Source organism: Sus scrofa, chromosome 13 (assembly GCF_054392235.1).
Source record: "Sus scrofa isolate SSC_HxYL_T2T_F1_AM1 chromosome 13, Sscrofa_HxYL_maternal_Yorkshire_Landrace_v2.0, whole genome shotgun sequence".
NCBI classification, from domain to species: Eukaryota; Metazoa; Chordata; class Mammalia; order Artiodactyla; family Suidae; genus Sus; species Sus scrofa.
Window position 1 is genome coordinate 123209703 of NC_139395.1, and position 26218 is coordinate 123235920.

Consider the following 26218-nt stretch of genomic DNA (forward strand, 5'->3'; position numbering starts at 1 on the left):
ATTGTGTTATTGTCTATTTCTCCTTTTAAAGTTGTTAGCAGTTGCCTTATATATTGTGGTGAACCTGTGTTGGTTGTATAGATATTTAAAATTGTTGTATCTTCTTGGATTGATCCTTTGATCATTATGTAATGTCCTTCTTTGTCCCTTAAAATATTCTTCATTTTAAAGTCTATTTTGTCTGATATGAGTATTGCTACTCCAGCTTTCTTCTGATTCCCATTTGCATGGACTATTTTCTTCCATCCTCTCACTTTCAATATTTATGTGTCCCTAGAAGTGAAGTGGGTCTCTTGAAGACAGCATATATATGGTTCTTATTTTTGTATCCATTCAGCCAGTCTGTGTCTTTTGGTTGGGGCGTTTAGTCCATTCACATTTAAGGTAATTATTGATATGTATGTTCTTATTGCCATTTTATTAATTACTTTGGATTTGTTTTTGCTGCTCTTTTTCCTTTCCTTCTTCTCTTGTTCTTTTCTGCCTATAGAAGTTCCTTTAGTATTTGTTGTGAGGCTGGTTTAGTGTTGCTGAATTCTCTCAGCTTTTGCTTCTCTGTGAAGGTTTTGATTTCTCCTTCAAATCTGAATGAGAGCCTTGCTGGGTAGAGTAATCTTCGTTGGAGGCTTTTTCCTTTCATCACATTGAGTATATCATGCCACTCCCTTCTGGCCTGCAGAGTTTCTGTTGAAAAATCTGCTGATAGCCTTATCGGGGTTCCCTTGTATGTTATTTGTTTCTTTTCCCTAGCTGCTTTCAAGATTTTCTCTTTGTCTTTAATTTTGGTCAGTTTGATTAGTATGTGTCTCGGGCTGTTCCTCCTTGGGTTTATTTTGTATGGTACTCATTATGCTTCCTGGATTTGAGTGAGTGATTCCTTCCCCATGTTAGGGAAATTTTCGGCTTTTATCTCTTGGAATATTTTTTCTGTCTCCTTCTCTCTCTCTTCTCCTTCTGGCACCCCTATAATACGGATGTTGGTGCGTTTCACATTGTCCTAGAGTTCTCTGAGACTCTCTTCATTTGCTTTCAATCTTTTTTCTCTTTTCTCTTCTGCATCCGTAATTTCCACTAATCTGTCCTCCACCTCGATTATTCGTTCTTCTGCCTCCTGTATTCAGCTGTTAGCTGCTTCTAGTGAATGTTTTATTTCAGTTATCATATTTTGCATCTCTTCTTGTTTAAGTTTTATATCTTGTATCTCTTTGGTCAGTGTTGCCAGTAAGTTATCCATCTTTGCCTCCAGTTTATTTCCAATGTCTTGCATCTTCTTCAGCATGGACACTCTAAAGTCTTTTTCCTGGAGGCTGAGAATCTCCTCCATGCTTACCTGATTTTCTGGGGTTTTTTCTTCCTCCCTCATCTGAGTTAGAGTTCTCTGTCTTTTCATTTTGATAGGTTTTTGGTGTGGTGACCTTCTTACAGGTAATAGAGTTGTAGCCTCTCTTACTTCTGATGTCTGCCCCCCTGTGGCTGAAGTCAGTATGGGGGCTTGGTGTAGGCTTCCTGATGGGAGGGGCTGATGCCTGCCCCCTGGTAGGAGGAGCCGATTCTAATCCCTCTGGTGGGTGGGGCTTAGTCTCTGGATGGGATTAGAGGCAGCTGTGTGCCTGAGGGGTCTTTAGGTAGCCTGTTTACTGAGGGGTGTGGCTGTGATCCCACCTGGGTTGTTGTTTGCCCTGGGGCTTCTCAGTGGCTGGCTGACGGGTGGGGCCAGATTTTCCCAAAATGGCCACTTCCAGAGAAAGGCACTGCTGCTGAATATTCCCGAGAGCTTTGCTTTCAATGTCCTTCCCTCACAACAAGCCACGTTCACCCCCGTTTTCCCAGGAGGTCCTCCAAGAACTGTGGTCAGGTTTGACCCAGATTCCCTTGGAGACTTTGCTTTGCCCTGGGACTCAGTGCAGGTGAAAGTCTGTGTGCGCCTTTTAAGAATGGGATCTCCGTTTCCCCCAGTCCTGTGGAGCTCTTGGGCACAAGCCGCAGTGGCCTTCAATGCCAGATGCTCCAGGGGCTCTTTCTCCCTGTGCCAGATCCCTGCACGTGAGAGTTTGATGTGTGGCTCAGAACTCTCACTCCTGTAGGTGAGTCTCTGTGAACCAGTTAGTTTCCAGTCTGTGGAGCTTCCCACCCAGGAGGTATGGGGTTGTTTATATCATGAAATCACCCCTCCTAACTCTTGATGTGGTCTCCTCTTTTTTTTGTGGAGTAGGGTATCTACTCCACAAAAAGGTTTTTAAGGTTTCCGGTCCATTTTGGTGAAGTGTGATCAGTCTTTAGTTGTGAATTTTGTTGTTTTTAGGAGCGAAGTTGAGCTCCAGTCCTTCTATTCCCCCATCTTAATCCCCTCCGCAAATTCAAGTTTTGCTTTTTGGAAATTTCAGGATTTTTAAAAACTGAATTTCTTTTTTTTTTTTTTTTTTTTTTTGCCTTTTAGGGCCGCACTCCCGGCATATGGAAGATCTCAAGCTAGTGGTCCAATCAGAGCTACAGCTGCCAGCTTACACCACAGCCACAGCAGCGTCAGATCTGAGCTGCCTCTTCGACCTACAACACCACAGCTCAGGGAAACACTCATGGCAATGGTGGATCCTTAACCCACCGAGCAAGGCCAGGGATCAAACCGAAACCTCATGGTTCCTAGTCAGATTCGTTTCCACTGCTCCACGCAGGAAATTCAAAACTGAATATTTTTGATCCAAGGTTGGTTGAATCCATGAATGTGGAACCTTCAGATACAGAGGGCTGAATGTGTATAGTCCCCATGCTTCAGTGAAAGGCAGCACTGGAGTTCCTGTCCTGGCTCAATGGAATCGAATCTGACTAGTATCCCATAAGGATGAAGGTTTGATCCCTGGCCTTGCTCAGTGGGTTAAGGTTCTGGTGTTGCTGTCTGTCGTTGCTGTGGCTGTGGTGTAGGCTGGCAGTGGTGGCTATAACTCCAATTTGACCACTAGCCTGTGACCCTAAAAAAAAAAGGGAAGGTGGCATTTACATTTCTCTCACCTTACTTATAATAGGAAGGCTAGTAGGTGTATTTTTATGTAAGAAGCTCAATAGACATGTCTTTGACTATAGTTTTGTAGAAGATCCAGGACTATTTTTGAAATGATTCTTTCTTTTATTATTATTTTATTTAAAAAGCCAGCAGCATGGTATTTAATTATGATTTGGAAGTCACACCTTGAGGAAACACAGATAATACAGTCTAGTAAGTTATTTCCTGGTAATATGGGGATAGAACCTGAAGGATCTGGGGGAATTAATATTTAACATATTCATTAGCAGGAGTTCCCTGGTGGCTCAGTGGGTTAAAGATCCGGTATTGTCATAGCTGTGGCGAGGGTTTGATCCCTGACTTCAGAACTTCTGCAAGCACCAGATGTGGCTGAAACAAACAAAAAAACAAAATGTATCCAATAGCTTGCTTTTTTTTTTTTTTTTTTTTGCTTTTTAGGGCCTCACTGGAGGCACATGGAAGTTCCCAGGCTAGGGTCGAAATGGAGCTTCAGCTGCCAGCCTACACCACAGCTGTAGTAATGTGGGATCTGAGCCGAATCTTCGACCTACACCACAGCTCACGGCAACACTGGATCCTTAACCCACTGAGCAGGGCCAGGGATCAAACTCTCATCCTCATGGATCCTAGTCGGGTTCGATAACCTCTGAGCCATGAAGGGAACTCCATCCATTAGCTATTTTAAGTATCTGAATTTTTGCCTTCTGGTGTGGTTCATGCATGCATGTAATTTGCGTACTGAATATGCAGATGGAAAAATTAGTGTTCTGTTATTTAAAAATGACTTGGTCTATGGGAGATCTGCCTGTGACACAGCAGGATTGGCAGTGTCTCTGCAGTACCAGGTCACAGATTCGATCCCAGCTTTGCCCAGAGGGTTAAAAGGATCCATGTCTTGGATCTGATTCCTAGCTAGGGAACTCCATATGCCACAGAGAGGCCAAAAAAAAGAGGGAAAAATGATTCAGCCCATGGATAAAAGCAGCGTGAATTGTATGAAGATTACCTTCTTCTTTCCTCAAGAGATGAGAAAATGAATCTGTGGTTTGTAATGGAATAGAGCCCAACACCTTCTTGCTCATTCATTCTGCAAAATAACAGTTTTAAAAACCACATTTTAGAAAATAAAATATTTTGTTTATGAAGCTAGGTCTATAACTTTGTGGTATGGGTAGGCGAATGAAGGCTAGAAATATTTATGAAAATGGATAAAATTCCACTTTGAGTCTATTACAAGGAGACAAGTCCTGAGAAGCTATTTTAGATCAGCAATTTGGCAACAATGAGGATGAGGGCACATTGCTCAGCATAAGCTAACAATTCTGGCAGAAGAATATTCCACTAAGGCCTTTTTCATCTTCGGGTGACTGATCAGATGCTAAAAGAACAGGGTTGCTAGATCCCAGTTTGGTATAACTCCTCACTCTACAAACCTTTCAGAGCCCATTATCAGATTATAGATCACCCCCCACCGCACCCTCCACCTGCATTCCCCCCCCTTTTTTTTTTTTTTGCTTTTTTTAGGGCCACACATGTGGCATATGGAAGTTCCCAGGCTAGGGGTCGAATCAGAGCTCCAGCTGCCGACCTAGACCACAGCCACAGCAACGCAGGATCCAAGAAGTATCTGAGACCTACACCACAGCTCATGGAAATGCCTGTTCCTTAACACACTAAGCAGAGCCAGGGATCAAAACTGAGTCCTCATGGATTGGGGTTGGGTTCATTACCGCAACGAGAACTCCTCTTTTATTTTTTAATGGCTGCACTCTCAGGGTATGGAAGTTCCCAGGCCAATAGGAACCAAATCGAGTTGCAATTGCAACCCGGGCTGCAGGTGCAGCAACGCCAGATTCTTTAACCCCCTGCACTGGGCTAGGGATCAAACTTAACACCTCCACAGTGACCCCAGCCACTGCAGTCAGATTCTTAACCCAGTGTGCCATGGCAGGAATTCCCACCATTTCTCTAAAGAAGGAAAATATCAAGAATCTTGATGTCCCAGTATTAACTACCATCGGTTCCTATTCACAGAACACTTTTAATATCAAATGTGTGGGTTTTACACAACAAACAAATCTCCAGTTCTCCCTGGATACCAACCAGGTGTCTCATAATTTAATGCTGACACTAACTACCCAGAGTTAGCACAGACTCCACAGATTTGGGTCTCAGTCCCACAAGACTGCTCCCTACTTCAGATACTAGTGGAAAGTCCCAGGTTGTCACCTGTATACCACTGATGGTTTCCATGTTTCCTCAGATCCAATAATTTGCTTTAATGGTTCACAGAACTCAAGGAAACCCTTTATTTACTTTATCTACTGATGGGGAGGAAGAAAATTTCATCAAGCCTTCTAAGTTCCTTTGGCTAGTCTAAGAATTCAATTGACCTGAGACAGATTAAGATAATAAAGTCAAACAAAAGTTTAATAACATGTATACATGGGAAAGACCCAGGAAAATCAAATAACTCACCTGAATGGCCAAACCCTCACCTTAAACACCATCATCAACTAAAGACAAAAGAGGACGTTGCAGGTAGCAACTTGGGACATCAAAGGTAGGGAAAGTAATTCACATGGAGGTGGAAAAGCAAATGTTTGGTAAATAAGTATTTTCTGAGCCCCTGCAGAGACAATGGGACACAGAGTGGACTCTGACCCTTAAGCCTTGTCTAGAGTTTCTCCCACTACACTTAGCTCATATTCTGTGCAGATGTCTCTGGTGACAGATGTGTTCTGGGAACAAGCCTGCTGTCTACATTCTTTTAGGTGGTTAAGGAGAAAGGTTAAAGTCTCTTCTTGAGTCTTTTGGGCCTTAATTGTTTTCATCTTGTAATAATCTGAACTCCAAAGAGACATTTTGGGATGGCAAATTTTGCTTCCCTACATTACCATTACCAGTTTATTATAAAGGATACAACTCAGGAATACCCAAATGGAAGAGGTGCACAGGGCACCATGTGGGAAGAGACATGGAGCTTCCAGGCCCTCTCCAGGCAGGACACCCTCCAGGTTGTTCACCAACCTGGAAGCTCTCCAAACATCCCCACACACACCAAAAAAACCTTTTATGGAGGTTTTATTACATTGGCATTATTGATTAAATCATTAGCCATTAGTGATTTAACTGATTTAATGCAATCTCAAGCACCTCCTCCGTTCCCTGAAGTTGGGGGCTGGGCCTAAAAGTTCCACCCCTCTTATCCTGTGTTGCTTTTTCTGGCAACCAGCCTCCATCCTGAAGCTATCTTGTGGCTCATGGAGACTGCATGTATAAACTCAGGTGTAGCTGAAAGAGGTTTATTTTGAAGAAAAAAAGATGCCCTGCTCCACTCCTCTCCTCTCCCTCCTATTTCTAAGAAAATTCCAAGAGTTTAAGAAGCTCTTGGAGTTCCCGTCGTGGCGCAGTGGTTAACAAATCCGACTAGGAACCATGAGGTTACGGGTTCAGTCCCTGCCCTTGCTCAGTGGGTTAACGATCTGGCGTTGCCGTGAGCTGTGGTGTAGGTTGCAGACGCGGCTCGGATCCTGCGTTGCTGTGGCTCTGGCGTAGGCCGGTGGCTACAGCTCCGATTCAACCCCTAGCCTGGGAACCTCCATATGCCGAGGGAGTGGCCCAAGAAATAGCAACAACAACAACAACAAAAGACAAAAAGACAAAAGACAAAAAAAAAAAAAAGAAGCTCTTGTGTCAGGAACCTAGGAACAAAGACCAAGGCCACATATTTCTTTCTTTCTTTTTTTCTTTTTTCTTTTTTGCTGCATCCATGGCATTTGGAATTTCCCAGGCCAGGGTGGAACCCTCACCACAGCTGGAAACTTCGCCACAGCTGGAACCCTCACCACAGTAGTGACCATGCCAGATCCTTAATCCACTGAGCCACCAGGGAACTCCCTCTTTTGCAATCTTCCATATCCAACCTGAAAAGAGAATCAAAATAGGCATTTCTAAAAACTGAAATTAGACAACTTTAAAAAAAAAATAGTAGTCAACCTGTTAGGAGAAATAGGAGTCTACACTAATTCTTCTCTTCACATGAAACACAAAAACCTACATTATGTTGTGTCATAGCACTAAATTTAATCAATTAAATTTTAATTTCATTTCTCCTAAGGATATCAAGTCTGGTGGCAGGTAAATGATGCTTTTTTTTTTCTTTCTTTCCCAGTATTTCAGATTTTGAATATTTGAACTTTCCATCAGAATAATGTCAAATGACATGACAAACTCAGGAGAATATTCATCTAGAATTCATCAGAAACATCATTCACAGCAGGTCTCTGATAGGACATTTTTCATTGACGCTTCTAATCAGAGCTTGCCTGCCATTCCAGCGGCGATTTTAGAATTAAGAGAATTAGAGGAAGTGCATCTGGAAAACAACCAGATTACAGAAATCCCCAAGGATATTAAGTACCTAAGGAATGTCAGGATCCTCTACCTGAACAAGAACAAGTTAAGGGACCTGTGCCCTGAACTGGGGGAGCTGAGCAGACTGGAGGGCCTGGACCTGAGTGACAACCCGCTCCTGGCCTCATCCCTTCCAGTGCTCAGCAGCAACCGCAAGCTACGTGAGCTCCGCCTCTACCACACTGACATGGGGGAGATCCCCATCGTGCTCTGTAAACTCCTCCACCACCTCGAGCTGCTTGGATTGGCTGGAAACCACCTGAAATCTCTGCCCAAGGAAATCGCGAACCAGACCAAACTGAGGGAGATCCACCTGAAGCAAAACCAATTTGAAGTTTTCCCCCTGGAGCTGTGTCTTCTTGACAACCTGGAGATCATCGACCTGGATGAGAACAAGCTGACTGTCATCCCAGAAGAGATTGGGAACCTGAGGAAACTGAGGAAGTTCTACGTGGCTTACAACAGCTTGCCGGTTCTCCCCGAGGCGCTGTGCCAGTGTACCCAGCTGTCAGTGCTGGATCTATCCTACAACCGCCTCCACTCCATCCCACACACGCTGGCGGAGCTCACAGAGATGACCGAGGTGGGGCTGAGCGGGAACCACCTGGAGAAGGTGCCGCGTCTCATCTGCAAGTGGACCTCGCTGCACCTGCTCTACCTGCGCAACACAGGCCTGCGGGTGCTGCGCCACAACTTTCGGCGCCTGGTCAACCTGCGCTTCCTTGATCTCAGTCAGAACTGTCTGGAATGTTGTCCGCTGCAGATCTGTGCCCTCAGGAACCTGGAAATCCTGGCGCTGGATGATAATAAAATATACCAGGTACTGATTCCCTTCCTGGCTGTCACTATGCTTCCATCCAGGGCCCTTCTGGCCCTTAATTGATATGGTTCTGTGACTTCAGAAAATTTAGACTGAGTTTATGGCCAAAAATCTGGGGTTAACAAATATATCCAACAAGGGCATAATTTATGATACTTCCCCCGCCCAATAGCAACAGTAATCATAAATAGTAGCTGATGTTTAGTTACAATATATATGTGCCAGTCACTGGGGTAAATGTTTTACCTGTATTATCTCATTTAATCCTCACAAGGACTTTTTGATGTGGGTTTTATCCTCAGTGATCTTTGAGGAAAATGAGGCATGAGACGCTTAACTAACTTGTATAGGCTACATACCTGTACTGTGATAAAGCCAGGATTCCAACCCACAGGCTGGGCTGCAGGTTCATTTTCTGAACAAAGACCATCTCCTAACAGGGCTTCCTAAAATAGCAGAGTTTTCTGACACACACAAACTTGGGCTTCTTTATTTTTTTTTTTTTCCATACCCTCAGCAAGTGGAAGTTCCTGGGCCAGGGATCAAACCCAAACTATAGCTATAACCAGAGCCACAGTAGTGACAATATCAGGTTCTTAACCTGCTGCACTAGGAGGGAGCTCTCAACCTTAGACCTTTAATGTTCCATTCATGGGAAATTGCAAAACTGGATTTGTCCCTATAGAAACTTCCCTGCCTGGGTGCAGGGTAGTGTGTTCCAAAATGCCTATCACAGCATTGATGATAATCACAAAGTGTGGAAGATGATCTAAGTGTCAGTTGGTAGAGGAATTCAAAAGTAAATTGTGATATAGTCATAAAGTGGACTACTGCACAACAATTTAAGTGAACTGGAGATATATGTGCCAAAATGGATAGGTCTCAAAACTGGAATGTTTATTAAAAACACCTAGGAGTTCCCATCATGAGTCAGTGGTTAACGAATCCGACTAGGAACCATGAGGTTGCAGGTTCGATCACTGGCCTCACTCAGTGGGTTAAGGATCTGGCATTGCTGTGAGCTGTGGTGTAGGTCACAGACGCAGCTCGGATATGGCGTGACTGTGGCTGTAGCTGTGGCGTAGCCTGGGGCAACAGCTCCGATTAGACCCCTAGCCTGGGAACCTCCATATGCCTCAGGTGTGGCCCTAGGAAAAAGACCAAAAAAAAAAAAAAAAAAAAAAAAAAAAAGGTAAAGCACCTAATTACAGAAACTTAAACCATACATAATCTTTAATCGCACAAAATTACAAACACACAACACAGACAACACTTTTTTTAGCTATTTCTATATGTAATAAAAGTATAAAAATATGTACTGGGGGAAAAACCCACGAAATTCCTAATAGTAGCTGCCTCTGGGAAGAAGGAGGAAGTCAAGGAAGCAGGGACATAAGGAGAACTCAACTTTAATTGCAGTATTTCACTTTGTTTATTAACAGAGTTTTGGAAGGTGGGTACAGGTGCTGGTTTTTTCTTTTTTTTTTTCTTTTCTTTTTGTCTTTTGTCCTTTTAGGGCCACACTCGAGGCATATAGAGGTTCCCAGGCTAGGGGTCTAATTGGAGCTGTAGCTGCCAGCCTATACCACAGCAACAGTAATGCCAGATCTGAGCCACAGCTGCAACCTACACCACAGCTCACGGCAATGCTGGATCCTTAACCTACTGAGCAAGGTGAGGGATCAAACCTGAAACCTCATGGTTCCTAGTTGGATTTGTTTCTTCTGCGCCACATTGGGAGCTCCGATATTCTTTTTTTTTTTTTTTTTTAACATTTGAAAATTTAAAGGAACAGAGTCCTGTTAAAAGCAGAAGACAACTGGAAAGAGAAAGGGAGGTCTAGAAATCAACAACAGTAACCAATAATAGGTCTGTTTTTCCTGGCCATGAACACCACTCTCATGTGTACCTCATACGTTATACAAGTCCCAGCCTTTTTTTTTTTAATGGCTGAGTAGTATTCCATTGTTTATATATACCATGTCTTCTTAATCCAATCATCTGTCAATGGACATTTGGGTCATTTCCATGTCCTGGCTATTGTGAATAGTACTGCAGTGAACATGTGTGTGCATGTGTCTTTTTCAAGGAAAGTTTTGTCCGGATATATGTCCAAGAGTGGGATTGCTGGGTCATATGGTAGTTCTATGTATAGTTTTCTAAAGTACCTCCGTACTGTTTTCCATAGTGGTTGTCCCTATTTACATTCCCACCAACAGTGCAGAAGGGTTCCCTTTTCTCCACACCCTCTCCAGCATTTGTTACTTGTGGATTTATTAATGATAGTCATTCTGGCTTGTGTGAGGTGGTACCTCATAGTAGTTTTGATTTGCATTTCTCTAATAATCAGTGATGCTGAGCATTTTTTTCATGTGATTATTGGCTTTCTGTATATCTTCTTTGGTGAACAGTCTATTCAGGTCTTTTGCCCATTTTTCCATTGGGTTGTTGGCTTTTTTGCTGTTGAGTTGTATAAGTTTGTGTATTTTAGAGATTAACCCCTTGTCTGTTGCATTGTTTGAAACTATTTTCTCCCATTCTGTAATTTGTCTTTTTTTTTTTATGGTTTCCTTTGCTGTGCAAAAGCTTGTCAGTTTGGTTAGGTCCCATTGGTTTATTTTTGCTTTTATTTCTGTTGCTTTGGGAGACTGACCTGAGAAAACATTTGTAAGGTTGATATCAGAGAATGTTTTGCCTATGTTCTCTTCCAGGAGTTTGATGGTGTCTTGTCCTACATTTAAGTCTTTAAGCAGTGCCCATCCTCCTTTAACTCTTTCAAAAGGTTGAAGAAGAAGGAATACTCCCAAAGACATTCAAATGATGCCACCATCACCCTAATTCCAAAACGAGACAGAGATACCACCAAAAAAGAAAACTATCGCCCAATATCATTGATGAATATAGATGCAAAAATTCTCAACAAAATCTTAGCCAACCGAATCCAACAACATATCAAAAAAATTATACACCATGACCAGGTAGGGTTCATTCATCCCAGGTTCACAAGGATGGTTCAACATACGCAAATCAGTCAACATCATACACCACATTAACGAAAGAAAAGTCAAAAATCATATGATCATCTCAATAGACGCAGAAAAAGCATTTGACAAAGTCCAACATCCATTCATGATCAAGACCCTCACCAAAGTGGGTATAGAGGGAACATTCCTGAACATAATCAAAGCCATTTGTGATAAACCCACAGCAAATATAATACTCAATGGGGAAAAACTGAAAGCCTTCTCACTCAAATCTGGAACAAGACAGGGATGCCCACTCTCACCACTGCTCTTCAACATAGTTTTGGAAGTCCTAGCCACAGCAATTAGGCAAACAAAAGAAATAAAAGGCATCCAAATAGGAAGAGAAGAGATAAAACTGTCACTGTATGCAGACAACATGATACCATACATAGAAAACCCTAAGGACTCAACCCCAAAACTACTTGAACTGATTAATAAATTCAGCAAAGTAGCGGGATATAAGATTAACATTCAGAAGTCAGTTGCATTTCTCTATACCAGCAATGAAATATTAGAAAAGGAATACAAAAATACAATACCTTTTAAAATTGCACCTCACAAAATCAAATACCTCGGAATACACCTGACCAAAGAGGTAAAGGATTTATATGCCGAGAACTATAAAACTTTATTCTTTCTTTCTTTCTTTATTTTTTATTACTCAAATGAATTTATCACATCTGTAGTTGTATAATGATCATAACAATATGATTTCACAGGATTTCCATCCCACAGCCCAAGCACATCCCCCCACACCCCCAAACTGTCTCCTCCAGAGACCATAAGTTTTTCAACGTCTGTGAGTCAGCATCTGTTCTGCAAAGAAGTTCCGTCTGTCCTTTTTTCAGATTCCACATATCAGTGAAAGCATTTGATGTTGGTGTCTCATTGTATGGATGACTTCACTTAGCATGATAGTTTCTAGGTCCATTCATGTTGCTAAAAATGCTGGTATTTCGTTCTTTTTGATGGCTGAGTACTATTCCATTGTGTATATGTACCACCTCTTCTTGATCCACTCCTCTGTCGATGGACATTTAGGTTGTTTCCATGTCTTGGCTATTGAAAGTAGTGCTGCAATGAACATTGGAGTCCATGTGTCTTTGCGAGTCATGGTTTTCCCTGGATAGATGCCCAGGAGTGGGATTGCTGGGTCAAATGGTAGGAGAACTATAGAACTTTAATCAAAGAAATCAAAGAAGATGTAAAGAAATGGAAAGATATTCCATGTTCCTGGATTGGGAAAATCAATATTGTAAAAATGGCCATACTACCCAAAGCAATCTACAGATTCAATGCAATCCCTATCAAATGACCCATGACATTTTTCACAGAACTAGAACAAACAATCCAAACATTTATATGCAACAACAAAAGACCCAGAATCGCCAAAGCAATCCTGAGAAACAAAAACCAAGCAGGAGGCATAACTCTCCCAGACTTCAAGAAATACTACAAAGCCACAGTCATCAAAACAGTGTGGTGCTGGTATCAAAACAGACAGACAGACCAATGGAACAGAATAGAGAACCCGGAAATAAACCCTGACACCTATGGTCAAATAATCTTTGACAAGGGAGGCAAGAACATCAAATGGGAAAAAGAAAGTCTATTCAGCAAGCATTGCTGGGAAACCTGGACAGCTGCATGCAAAGAAATGAAACTAGAACACACCCTCACACCATGCACAAAAATAAACTCAAAATGGCTGAAAGACTTAAATATACGACAGGACACCATCAAACTCCTAGAAGAGAACATCGGCAAAACACCCTCTGACATCAACATCATGAATACTTTCTCAGGTCAGTCTCCCAAAGCAATAGAAATTAGAGCAAAAATAAGCCCGTGGGACCTCATCAAACTGAAAAGCTTTTGCACAGCAAAGGAAACCCAAAAGAAAACAAAAAGACAACTTACAGAATGGGAGAAAATAGTTTCAAATGATGCAATGGACAAGAGCTTAATCTCTAGAATATATAAGCAACTTATACAACCCAACAGCAGAAAAGCCCATCAATCAATGGAAAAATGGGCAAAAGACCTGAATAGACTGTTCACCAAAGAAGATATATAGATGGCCAGCAAACACATGCAGAAATGCTCAGCATTGCTGATTGTAAGAGAAATGCAAATCAAAACTACCATGAGATACCACCTCACACCAGTCAGAATGGCCATCATTAATAAATCCACAAATAACAAGTGCTGGAGGGGCTGTGGAGAAAAGGGAACCCTCCTGCACTGCTGGTGGGAATGTCAACTGGTACAGCCACTATGGAGAACAGTTTGGAGATACCTTAGAAATCTATACATAGAACTTCCATATGACCCCACAATCCCACTCTTGGGCATCTATCCAGACAAAACTCTACTTAAAAGAGACACATGCACCCGCATGTTCATTGCAGCACTATTCACAAGAGCCAGGACATGGAAACAGCCCAAATGTCCATCAACAGAGGATTGGATTAGGAAGAAGTGGTATATGTACACAATGGAATACTACTCAGCCATCAAAAAGAATGGCATCATGCCATTTGCAGCAACATGGATGGAGCTAGAGAATCTCATACTGAGTGAAATGAGCCAGAAAGACAAAGACAAATACCATATGATATCACTTATAACTGGAATCTAATATCCAGCACAAATGAACATCTCCACAGAAAAGAAAATGATGGACTTGGAGAAAAGACTTGTGGCTGCCCGATGGGAGGGGGAGGGAGTGGGAGGGATCGGGAGCTTGGGCTTATCAGACACAACTTAGAATAGATTTACAAGGAGATCCTGCTGAGTAGCATTGAGGACTTTGTCTAGATACTCATGTTGCAACAGAACAAAGGGTGGGGGAAAAATGTAATTGTAAGGTATATATGTAAGGATAACTTGATCCCCTTGCTGTACAGTGGGGAAATTAAAAATTAAAAAAAAAAGCCCTTAAGCAATTTTGAGTTTATTATTATGCGTGGTACAAGGATGTGTTCCAGTTTCATTGATTTACATGTGGATGTCCAGTTTTCTCAGCACCAGTTGCTGAAAAGACTGTCTTTTCCCCATTTAATAGTCTTGTTTCCTTTGTCGAAGATTAATTGACCATAGGTGTCTGGGTTTATTTCTAGGTTCTCTATTCTATTCCATTTGTCTGTATGAAATAAGTCAGAAAGAGAAAGACAAATACCATATGGTTTCGCTTATATCTGGAATCTAATATATGGCACAAATGAACTTTTCCACAGAAAAGAAAATCATGGACTTGGAGAACAGACTTGTGGTTGCCAAGAGGGTGGGGGAGGGAGTGGGAGGGACTGGGAATTTGGGGTTAATAGATGCAAACTATTGCCTTTAGAATGGATTAGCCATGAGATCCTGCTCTATATCACTGGGAACTATGTTTGGTCACTTGTGATGGAGCGTGATAATGTGAGAAAAAAGAGTGTATACGTGTATGTGTGACTGGTTCACCTTGCTGTGCCTTAGAAAATTGGCGGAACACTGTAAATCAGCTATAATGGGAAAAATAAAAATCATTGTTAAAAAAAAGTCCCAGCCTTAAAGTTGTCTTCTGTTTTTTGTTCTTTTTTAACCTTTGACTTTTTTTCAGTTTCTAGAACTTTGGGGAGGGAGGAGATTCTGGTTTTCTTCATTGCTATCCAATTTTAAAACTACCTTTCAGGAAGTAAACATTTTGATGATGACTTTAAGATTTAGGAAGGTAATCTATAACTTAATCTCTACTTAGGTAGCAACTCACCTTGAAGGATTTTCAAGGTTCTATGAGAAACCCTCTGCTCATCTTCCAACTATTCTGCCACTGATGTAAGAGCTTTCTTTTATAGTGAACAAAATGTCATTCCACAGCAGGAGTGAAAGCCTCAAAATATAAAATGCCCTGGATTCACTTAAGTCCTATTGAGTCATGAATGACACCTAGTCCCTTCCTGTGAGACATTCTAAGAGATCAGGGAGAAGGAGAGTCACACAGATGACTTCTTCACAAAGTTAAGCCTCATCCAATACCAAGTTTTACTACAAGTCAAACTGCACCAACATTTAGACATGTTCAAAGTTATATTGTATATGAGAATCTCTATGTACCAGTGCTTATTATTTTTCAATTCTTATGAAGGCATGTCAGTGTTTTTATCTTCCTTTCTCAATTTCCTATTATGCCAACCCCTCCAGGAGCCTCCCAGTGCATTTCTCTCCATGACACATGGCCTTTCAGCCAGCTCCTTATTTCTCCCACCCCCAAAGTTTACCTCATGGGGCTTAAAGCCTGGCCAGTAGCTTCTTCTTGCCTAGGTGGAACCAAAAATAGTTGACTTTCAGTATGCATTTAGATGAATTTTATTTATACAATACATTTCCTTTAAGGGAGGAAAATTCAACTTCAAAGTGGCTACAGCTCAGTTATAATGTCAGTAGTAATTGTTCTCATTTAACTCTTCAAAGATATCCTGTACATCCAGATTTATTTCAACTGTACTTTGTTTTGTTTTGTTTTAGGGCTGCACCTGCGTCACATGGAGGTTCCCAGGCTAGGGGTCAAGTTGGAGCTGCAGCTGTCTGCCTACACCACAGCCACAGCAACTTGGGATCCAAGCTACGTCTGTGACCCATACCACAGCTCACAGCAATACCAGATCCTTAACCCACTGAGCAAGGCCCAGAACCAAACCCACATCCTCATGGATACTACTTGGGTTCATTACCCCTGAGCCACAATGGGAACTCCTCCACTGTATTTTAATATGACTATGATGGGATTAATTATTGGATCTTGAATATCCTGAAAAAAATCTTTAAATTTTCAATGGCTTTTGAAAAAGAAAAGCTAAACTTCTGAGCTAAGCAAACAGCACTAAGAGTGAAATGACTAGGTTATAATGAAGTGGTTAGATTGAAAAATATTTACCCATTATTTCAGACTGCATTGAATGCAGATGCTTTGCATTGAAGGGATCTAAGGGCCTGATGAAGAATTTCAAAACAGCCAGAAGGAAAGCTTAAATATCAGTTTTTTTGGAGATTGACTTGTTCTGAGATTTGTGTTTTTTTTTTTTTACTGTAAATAAATAAAAAAAACTGTAAACATCTTCTAACATTTTAAAGAAAATAGGCCCTGACCCTACTCAATAAAGAAAAAAAAAAAATGTCCTGGAGTTCCCGTTTTGGTTCAGTGGGTTAAGAACCCAATATAGTATTGGTAAGGATAGGGGTTCCATCCCTGGCCTTGCTCATGGGTTAAGGATCCAGTGTTGCTGTGAGCTGCAGCGTCGGTCACAGATGCAGTTCAGGTCTGGCGTTGCTGTTGCTGTGGCTGTGGTGTAGGCCGGCAGCTGCAGCTCTTACTCAGCCCTCAGCCCAGGAACTTCCATTTGCCACTGGTGCAGCCCCCGAGAGAGAGAGAGAGAGAGAGAAAGAGAGAGAGAGAGAGAGAGAGAGAGAGAGAGAGAGAGAGAAATGTCTTATGGCAGACTCCAGGTATGTGATAAGTCAAAAAGCAAGCCCACTCTAGGGATAATCTATTTTCTAATTATGTATCTATTCCACCCACCGATAGAGAGGTTGGGCTGAGCTGAACTCTACTAACCTTTCTCCTGAAAAGTAGAGTGACGATTAGGGACTGGGTGGAAGGAAAGTCCCAGGGCTAAAGCAGGGCCCTGTGAGGAAGGATTTCCCAAGGCGGAATAAAGCCAGATGAGGGAAATGTGTTACAGAACGAGTTAAGAAGCTGTCAAGATACAGAGCTGGGCCCTTTTTCCTATGAGAAAACAGGCATCTCTGTAACATAATCAATAGGAGAATCGCGTTGCATATTTTAAGAATGAGATTTTGTCCATGTGGTTCCAAAGGGCCAGAAAGAGACCAATAAGTGAATATCATAGTGACACAGATTTTGGCTCCATAGGAGAAGGAAATCTGATCAGCAGGGGTCTTCATTCAATAAGCTTTTCATCCCAGGGAGTGCTGTTTAAATGTGTGCTGGACGGCTAGTTATGGAACATATTCAAAGAGGAGTTCTCGTTGTGACACAGCAGAAATGAATCTGACTAGGAACCATGAGGTTTCGGGTTTGATCCCTGGCCTTGTTCAGTGGGTTGGGATCTGGCATTGCCCTGAGCTATGGCGTAGGTCACAGATGTGGCTCGGATCCTGCGATGTTGTGGCTCTGGTGTAGGCCCCTAGCCTGGGAACCTCCGTATGCCATGGGAGTGGCCCTGGAAAAGGCAAAAAGACCAAAAAAAAAAAAAAAAAGAAAGAAAAAAAAAAACCTTATTAGAGGGTTAGAGTAGGGACCTTTTTAATGCCTTCCAACTCAGAAAAAGTCTGGGTGTCTGTGGCATGCCTGCCTAACACCAGGGCACATAACTTTGGGATCCACTTGAGGCCAGAGGATCTAATCATAATAGTTTGTTGTTTGTTTCTAACTGAAATTTCGACTTTGATTTTGAAACTTCTGAGCAATTTTGGGGTGAGAGGTCATGTCACTAAACTGATCAGTTCCAATAACTGAATAATTATGAATATTATACTAATAAGCTTACCACCTTTTCTTTCAGTAGTGTCAAGCATTTGCTACACTATAGTTTAAAATTTTGCAATAAAGTAGGTTAAAAATTGCTCTAAATTAAAACAGGGCATGAAAGTAAAGAGCAGAGAGTCTGGGGGAAAAAGTAGAACTCCAGACTTCAGATCTACAAGTATAAATACTATACATGCAAACATATGTGCCAACTTTTCATCAATAGAAGATGCTAATATGCTCTCCTTTTTTTTTTTTTAAACTATCTGTCTCTAAACTAAAATCCAATTTATTTGCTTACTGTTAAAATTAATCTTGACCTGAAACTCGTCTTTTTGGAATACTTCCAGTTGCCTTCAGACTTTGGTTCACTTTCAAAACTGAAGATGCTTGGACTAACTGGAAATCAGTTCTCTTCATTTCCAGAAGAAATTCTTTCTTTAGAGTCTTTAGAGAAATTATACATTGGCCAAGATCAGGGAGCCAAACTTACCCATTTGCCAGAATGCATTAGGAAGCTACAGGTAAGCCTCCCCAAATGAGCAGGCAAAGAAGCATATACCCACTAATTCCTTGAGTTGGCTGGTATTGAGAAAATATGATGGTATTCTCATGGTGGCATGAAGAATTATTCATATTATATTTTCAGCTCCCAACAGCTGTCATTATTATACTCTGAGGCTTCCACTGTCTTCCTGAACAACCCTAGGTTCCATACTCAAAGAGCATTCTATTGTGATTGTTCTTGGATATGCCATGCCATATCATTTCTACTGTATGGTTTGGCCTGTTTTATTTATAGAAATTGAGCTATACCACTTCCAATTAATTTCCACTTTTTAAAAGAATCCCCTGAAAATTGTACTATTTTGAAGTTAAATATCAAACAGATGACATGGCTTTTTTTTTTTTTTTTTGTCTTTTTTTTTTGCTATTTCTTGGGCCGCTCCCGCGGCATATGGAGGTTCCCAGGCTAGGGGTCCAATCGGAGCTGTAGTCTCTGGCCTACGCCAGAGCCACAGCAATGCGGGATCCGAGCCGCGTCTGCGACCTACACCACAGCTCACGGCAACGCCGGATCCTTAACCCACTGAGCAAGGCCAGGGATCGAACCCGCAACCTCATGGTTCCTAGTCGGATTCATTAACCACTGCGCCACGACGGGAACTCCGGCTTTTTTTTTTTTTTTGTCTTTTTAGGGTCATACCTGTGGCACATTTGACCCAGGCTAGGGAGTCAAATCAAGGCTGTAGCTGCTGGCCCACACCACAGCCACAGCAATGTCAGATCTGAGCTGCATCTGTGACCTATACCACAGCTCACAGCAACGCAGGATCCTTAACCCACTGAGTGAGGCCCAGGATCGAACCTGCGTCCTCATGGATACTAGTCGGGTTCATTTACTGCTGAGCCATGACAGGAACTCCAGAGTTTGCATTTTGTATGGGACAGTCTGATTTTCCTACCTGCATGGTAGAAGGCATATCATGGTTTATTTAACTGTTGCACCAGGTTCATGCTGAAGATAGGTCCAGAGCACTGCTAAATCCTAGCAAAGCAACAAGATAACATCATCCCAAGTAGCCAGACCAATGTGTCTTTATGTATACATACTTTAAAGAGTGATTTTTGTTGTTGCTGTTTTGGCCGTGCCCACGACATGTGGAAGTTCCCAGGCCAGGGATCAAATCCACGCCACAGCAATAACAACACTAGATCCTTAATCTGCTGAGCCACCAGGGAACTCCATAGTGCTATACTCTTACTAATGCTAAAGTAGGTATAAGCCACTACATAACTCCTGGTCGTGGAATTAAGCAATGATATGTACAGCACCTATTCCTAATTCTCCATTCTTTTGCCCTGTGCTCATAGAACTCCTTTCACCAACTTGCTTCTTAGGTATGTCATGCCACACTCTTCAGATTCTTAGGGTGAACTGCAAATATTACATTTTTGCCCAATGAGTTTGAAAATAGTTAACCTATGCTCTACACCTCTTGGCTACTTCCTCTTGGGTGATGTTGGATTGATAATTGAGGCAATTGCACTTTGTAACAACTGCCACAGATAATTAGCTATTGAAAGGAAACAAATGATATTTGTAGTTAAATGATCCATATTGTTTTTTCAGAAAATTCTCATGAAACAAATAAACATTAGATTCCCATGTTTTCTATTCTCTGCATAAATGGGAATCATGACTAGTGGCTTTATTCAAAAATAGTTGTATTTTTTGATGATGGTTCTTTAAATATGTTTTCCCCTTTATCCCAATGCATAATAATATCCCCATTGAAAGAACATGGGAACTCACAGGTATTTCTGGTTGTCATAATTCCTTTACCAATGTTAAGATCATTATGGTATACTCTTGTGTTCTTTCAGAGTCTTAAAGAGCTGTACATAGAAAACAATCATCTTGAGCACCTGCCTGTATCCTTGGGTTCAATGCCTAACCTGGAAATTCTTGATTGCCGCCATAATCTGATTAAGCAACTTCCAGATGCCATTTGCCAAGCACAAGGTATAGAATCTTTGTAGATCTGCAGCCCAGTAGAGTTTGAGACCAACATTCCCCATTATTGAGGGCTTCCTTGCACTACTAAAGACCAGTCTAAGAGTTGAGAGCATAGATTTATCTCTTCACCTCCTTGAAGGGCTTCCTAGTGATGTGGGGAAGGCCAGGTGCCTGATTAATACAACTAAGAGCCTTACAAAGGTGATTAGATGGTTTATTGGGAATTGAAAAGAAAATAGCAACTGCTAGGAAAATTAGCATTCATCTATAAATCCAGTATACCACGAACAAGAATTTACTGAATACCTACTACCTGCCAGAATTTGGAGTTGGGGGTCCTTTAGTAAGTTTGCATTAGATCACCAAGTTATGTGAATAAAAGGGAAAGTATTGACCCAGGGCACTGAAATTAGCAAGGGGGGAGGGGACATTTGGAGCCATGTGATTGACATGACAAATCATACATGATTTATACTTAAACTCACAAATATTTTCCACTAGACTAAATTGTTATTTATATATCCATTCATCCAAATAATAGGCTTTTCCTAGCTCCTACTGGAGCCAGATTAAAAGATGGTTTTTTGGCCACAGTGTTCTGAATCTTCAGGTTTATAGATGTTTTCCAACTATGACTATTCTTTAATGAAAGGAAGATGAAAGAATGTGAGTGGAAGCTGTTGCCTACCTACAGGACATTCAAAGATTAGAGGCAGGGGTGGGTACGCTCCCTCCTTAGTCATGCTCCTGACTACGCATTCGAATCCTGTCTGTGGTCCCTGGAGGAATAGGACATTCTCAACATTTTTTAGTATTTACTATTTTCCTGTCTCTAATCCTTATTTACACTGGCTCCAACAACTTCGAGTTGTTATGAAAAAGAGAACTTGGTTTTCCTCATTAAATGTGCTATCTTCTGTTACCTTGGCCCAGCAGGAAAGAAACATTTCAAAGTGATTGGACTAAAGAACGCATGCTTTAACTTTGGTTGTTTTTAAGACAAATCCATTATTATTATTTTTTAATTGTTTCAGCTTTGAAAGAATTACGGCTCGAGGACAACTTGATCACTTCTCTTCCAGAGAATTTGGATAGTCTAGTGAATCTAAAGGTTCTGACACTGATGAACAATCCCATAGAAGAACCCCCAATGACAGTGTGTACCAAGGGCCCTGAGACTGTATGGATCCACCTTAAAAAAAGAAGAAATATGAACATAATGGCAACAAAGGTAAAATCAGCAAAAATTCCCGATAACACTCATAGTTGCTTGGAGTGGATTTAGTGTTAAACATTACACATTATCCTATGGAGCTGCTCCTTACCCATCTATACCCTGTCCTTCTTGAGAATAGAGATTCTCATTTACTGTTACATCTCCAGCACTACATGAGAGATTTTTGAACATCATCCCAGCATTTTTTGTCTTTTCCTTTTCTCCTTGTCAGATAAGAAGCCAACAAAGAGGCAAAAAAAAAAAAGCCAAAACTTCAAATCCCAAATGACCTAAAACTACTGGACTATTTGCTGGAGTGAAAAGATTTTATTATCAAAGTCAGAAAGATAAGGCTGAAAAATTAGAAATGAAAGCATTTGTGGAGCAGAGGTCCTAGAGACCACAGTTCTGCCCAGCCACTAACTCAGCGTCAAGGGCTAAGAGCCTTGTCACTCTCCTCCTTATCCACCAAACCCATGGAGACATCAGGACACCCCAGATAGAGCAATATGTCCACTTCAGTCAGTATTCAGTATTCTCCATTCAGCTGGTCCACACCCCATCGCCTCACAACAAGATGACTACATTAGTCCACCAATTAGTCCTTCCCCTGCAATATACTTTCCACTCAGCAGTCAGACTTATGCTATTTAAACATAGCTCAGGGAGTTCCCATCATGCCTCTGTGGAAGTGTATCTGACTAGTATCCATGAGGACGCAGGTTTGATCCTTGGGGCTTGCTAAGGATCTGGCATTGCTATGAGCTGTGGTGCAGGTCGAAGATGCGGCTTGGAACCTCCATGTACCATGGGTGTGGCCCTAAAAAGACAGGAAAAAAAAAAAAAAAAAAAAAGCCCTCATAGCTCAGATCTTGCCACTTCTCTGCTGAAATGGACGATTCTCCATTTTACCTGAAATAAGAGTTAGTCTTTGGTCTGTAATACCCTCTATCAGTGGCCCTGGACCATATCTGATATAACATCCTCCCTTTTCTAATAAATATTACGTGATACCTCCTTAACTCTTCTGAAATTAAGCTCATAGATAATGTAAACTACTACAGACACATAATTTTAATAAATCAAAAATAATGCCTGGACTGTAACATAAAGGAATAAGGAAAGTAGTTTATATTAAATATTACTTTTAATATACACATACTCAGGAATGACTACACTGGACGAATGAAACTAATACTTTTGGGATACTTCCTAAAAGCACTTTGAAAAACAACATACTCTTTTGCACATTTTAAAATTGATATTTTAATTTTTTTTTCACTAAGTTTAAATCATTGCAAAAGATTTACTGCCAATGAATTTTACATACTGACATCTTAAGAGAGAGTTGTTAGATCAATATTTTAAATGTATCCATTGGAATATAAATACTATTATGATTTGATAAGTCAGGTAGATATCAGTTTACAAAATACTTAAATAATCTCTTATTTTGCCTGCAGAAATCTTATCATTTCTTTTTCTTCTTGAACATGTATTTCCATTCCACTTCCTCTCAGAATTGATCTTAATGTTCCTCTCTCATTCTCTCTCTCTCTATATATATGTATATTATATATAAAAATTTCTATATATTATATATAATTTTAAGTCATTTATAGATCATCTTTCATACTTCTGGGCTACAAAAAATTTATATAAATTACATTTTAAAATAAAAAATTTTTTCTATGACCATAGAGCTTTAATGTTCTGGATTGAGTCTTATATAATTATTAGAAATATAAAATTGACCGAGGAGTTCCCGTCGTGGCTCAGTGGTTAACGAATCCGACTAGGAACCATGAGATTGAGGGTTCAATCCATGCCCTTGCTCAGTGGGTTAAGGATCCGGTGTTGCTGTGAGCTGTGGTATGGGTCGCAGTCGCGGCTCGGATCCTGAATTACTGTTGCTGTGGCTGTGTTGTCGGCCAGAAGCTACATCTCTGATTAGACTCCTAGCCTGGGAACTCGAACCATGATGTTGTGGGTTGGATCCCTGGCCTTGCTCAGTGGGTTAACAATCCGGCGTTGCCGTGAGCTGTGGTGTAGGTCGCAGATGCGGCTCCGATCCCGCGTCGCTGTGCCTCTGGCATAGGCCGGGGCTATGGCTCCGACTAGACCTCTAGACTGGGAACCTCTGTATGCCACGGGAGCGGTCCAAGAAATGGCAAAAAGACAAAAGTAAATAAATAAATAAAACAAAATAAAATAAAATTGACCGAAACAATATAAAATCTATTACAAATTTTGAAATTTAATTATTCGACCTATAGGATTTTTGTAAAATACGTATACAAATGAGAAAGGCTTTTTCACATAGTCTATATATCCTTGCATAAATATTACTTGTTGCTAGTGTGAGACAGGGTTTGGCATCAGTTCTATTCCAATTTTTGTTATTTTATAGATGAAACACTGAGAAATCTTGTTCAAATTCATAAGTTGACAAGAATGGAAGAAATTTTTTTTCCCTATATTACCTTGTTTTAAATATCAGTGCCTCACACATCTCTGAATTTCTCCCAAATATATTCCGCCCCCAAATCAGATAGCTCTTAGGTAACAAATCTTCAATTTTCTTGAAAGCAAAGCCACTTGTCTTATTAAAGGATCGGTTACCCAGCCCTCAGAGCTGACATCAATACTGACATTTTGTTTTTGGTTTCAGCTGCACCTGTGGCATGAGAAAGTTCCCAGGTCAGGGATCAAGCCCACACCACAGCAGCAACCAGAGCCACAGCAGTGACAATGTCAGATCCTTAACCTGCTGAGCCACCAGGGAACTCCTATACCAATATTTTGAATTGTCCCTTTTTTTGGTGTCCCAGAGATTTTTGGAGTCCAGCAAAAATCCCCTAGTCAGACTCAGGCGGACGAGAGGCTGCCAGGCAATTGCGAAGGGGAGGTGGGATGAGAGGATCAGCAGTTGACTTTCCAGGCAGACACTTTTGGGGGAGGGGAGGCAGGTACATATGAAAGTTGAAGTTCTGGAAATTAGTTGCTTCCCACTTTTCCAAGCCTACACACCCTGGAAAATAGACCAGGGTGCATGTAACATGATTGAAGTTTGTTAAATCTTTTTTTTTTCTTTTCTTTTTTTCTTTTTAGGTCTGTACCTGTGGCATATGGAGGTTCCCAGGCTAGGGGTCAAATCAGAGCTACAATTGCAAGCCTATACCATAGCTCATGGTAATGTCGGATCCCTAACCCATTGAGCAAGGCCAGGGATCAAACCCTCAACCTCATGGTTCCTGGTTGGATTCTTTTCTGCTGCACCATGGCAGGAACTCTGAAGTCTGTTAAATCTTAATAAAAAGCCCTGTAAATTTCCAGGATGCCTCTCCTGGACAATCACCCTAACCGATCTGCTGTTTTCACTCCCATTTTCATCCTTACCATTTTCACTTTACTTCAGTCACAAACAGCATCCTTGCTGTTTTTCCAGGGCCCATGCATTCTCCTGCCTCAGAGCCATAACACTGGCACCTAACTCGGCCCAGAGGTGCTGCTCCCAGAAGTGGAAAAGACACCGGCCCCCACTTAGTTCAGTTTCTGCTTAAATATCCTCACAGCTGCCCTTGACTCACCTAATATAAAACAGCGTACCTTCACCCACCACATTCATTCATTCATCCAACAAATATTTATACTATTCTAGGCACTGGAAAAACACCAGTGAACAAAATGGACAAATATTTCTGTCCTCATATTGCTTTAACCTAGTATGATAGGAATAAGAACATGGAATATAAAACATAAAATATCACTTCATATACTATGTTAGGAAGTGATTAAGTGGTATTGAAAAAAAAGTTCAAGCTAAGGAAAACTGATATTGCCACAAGTAGTGTGTGTTGCGTATGTGTTGTGGGGTGTGTGTGTGTGTGTGTGAGATAGGGATTTCAATTTAGTGAGATGGTCGGGGAGACCGCAATGGAAAAATGACTGTCCTAGCTCAGGTGGCCATTATGATATATCATAAACTGGATGGCTTGAACAAGAAAACTTTTTAAATCAAATTTTATTTTTTATTAGCGTGTAGTTGATTTACAGATTTGAGTCAATTTCTGCTGTATAGCATAGTGACCCAGTCACACATGTATATACATTCTTTTTCTTATATCTTCCATTATTGTCTATCCCAAGAGACTGGTTATAGTTCCCCGTGTGGTACAGTTGGAAAGAAAATTATTTTCTCTCAGTTCTCAAGGCTAGAAATCTGGGATCATGATGCCAGCCAGCATGGTTGGTTTGTGGTGAGAGCTCCCTTCCTGCTTTGCAGACAGCTGCCTTCTCACTGTGTCCTTATATGATGGGGGGAGGGGGAGAACGGAAGGAGAGAGGGAGAGCAACCTTAGTGATAACTCTTCTTATAAGGGTACTAATTCCATCATGAGAGCCCCATCCTCATGATCTTATCTAAACCTAATTACCTCCCAAGGCCCCATCTCCAAATACCACCACATTGAGAGTTAGGGCTTCAACATATGAACTGGGGAGAGGGGTGGGATGAGGGACATAATCCAGTCCATAGCAATGACAAATGAGCAAATTCTTGAAGCAGTGGAAGGGTGATATCTCTGAATATAAGGGTTTTCCAGGCAGCAGAAGCAGCAAAGGCAAAGGCCCTGGCTGGAGTGGAGCCTGGGTGTGTCTGAGCAGAGAGGA

General features: G+C 41.3%; 1 protein-coding gene across 3 annotated transcripts in view; it reads left to right on the forward strand.

Annotated features, from left to right (window-relative positions):
• The window catches only part of LRRIQ4 (leucine rich repeats and IQ motif containing 4), a 32678-nt gene that overhangs the window by 5698 nt on the left and 762 nt on the right, over positions 1-26218 (forward strand). For 2 of the 3 annotated variants that reach the window (XM_084990244.1, XM_084990245.1), the window contains exons 2-5: positions 7194-8255; positions 18161-18334; positions 20199-20337; positions 21366-21562. In XM_084990244.1, the coding sequence (XP_084846370.1) occupies positions 7233-8255; positions 18161-18334; positions 20199-20337; positions 21366-21562 (1533 nt within the window). In that variant the 5' untranslated portion in view covers positions 7194-7232. The remainder of the gene's footprint in view (positions 1-7193; positions 8256-18160; positions 18335-20198; positions 20338-21365; positions 21563-26218) is intronic. The other variant, XM_084990246.1, reaches the window with a different exon arrangement.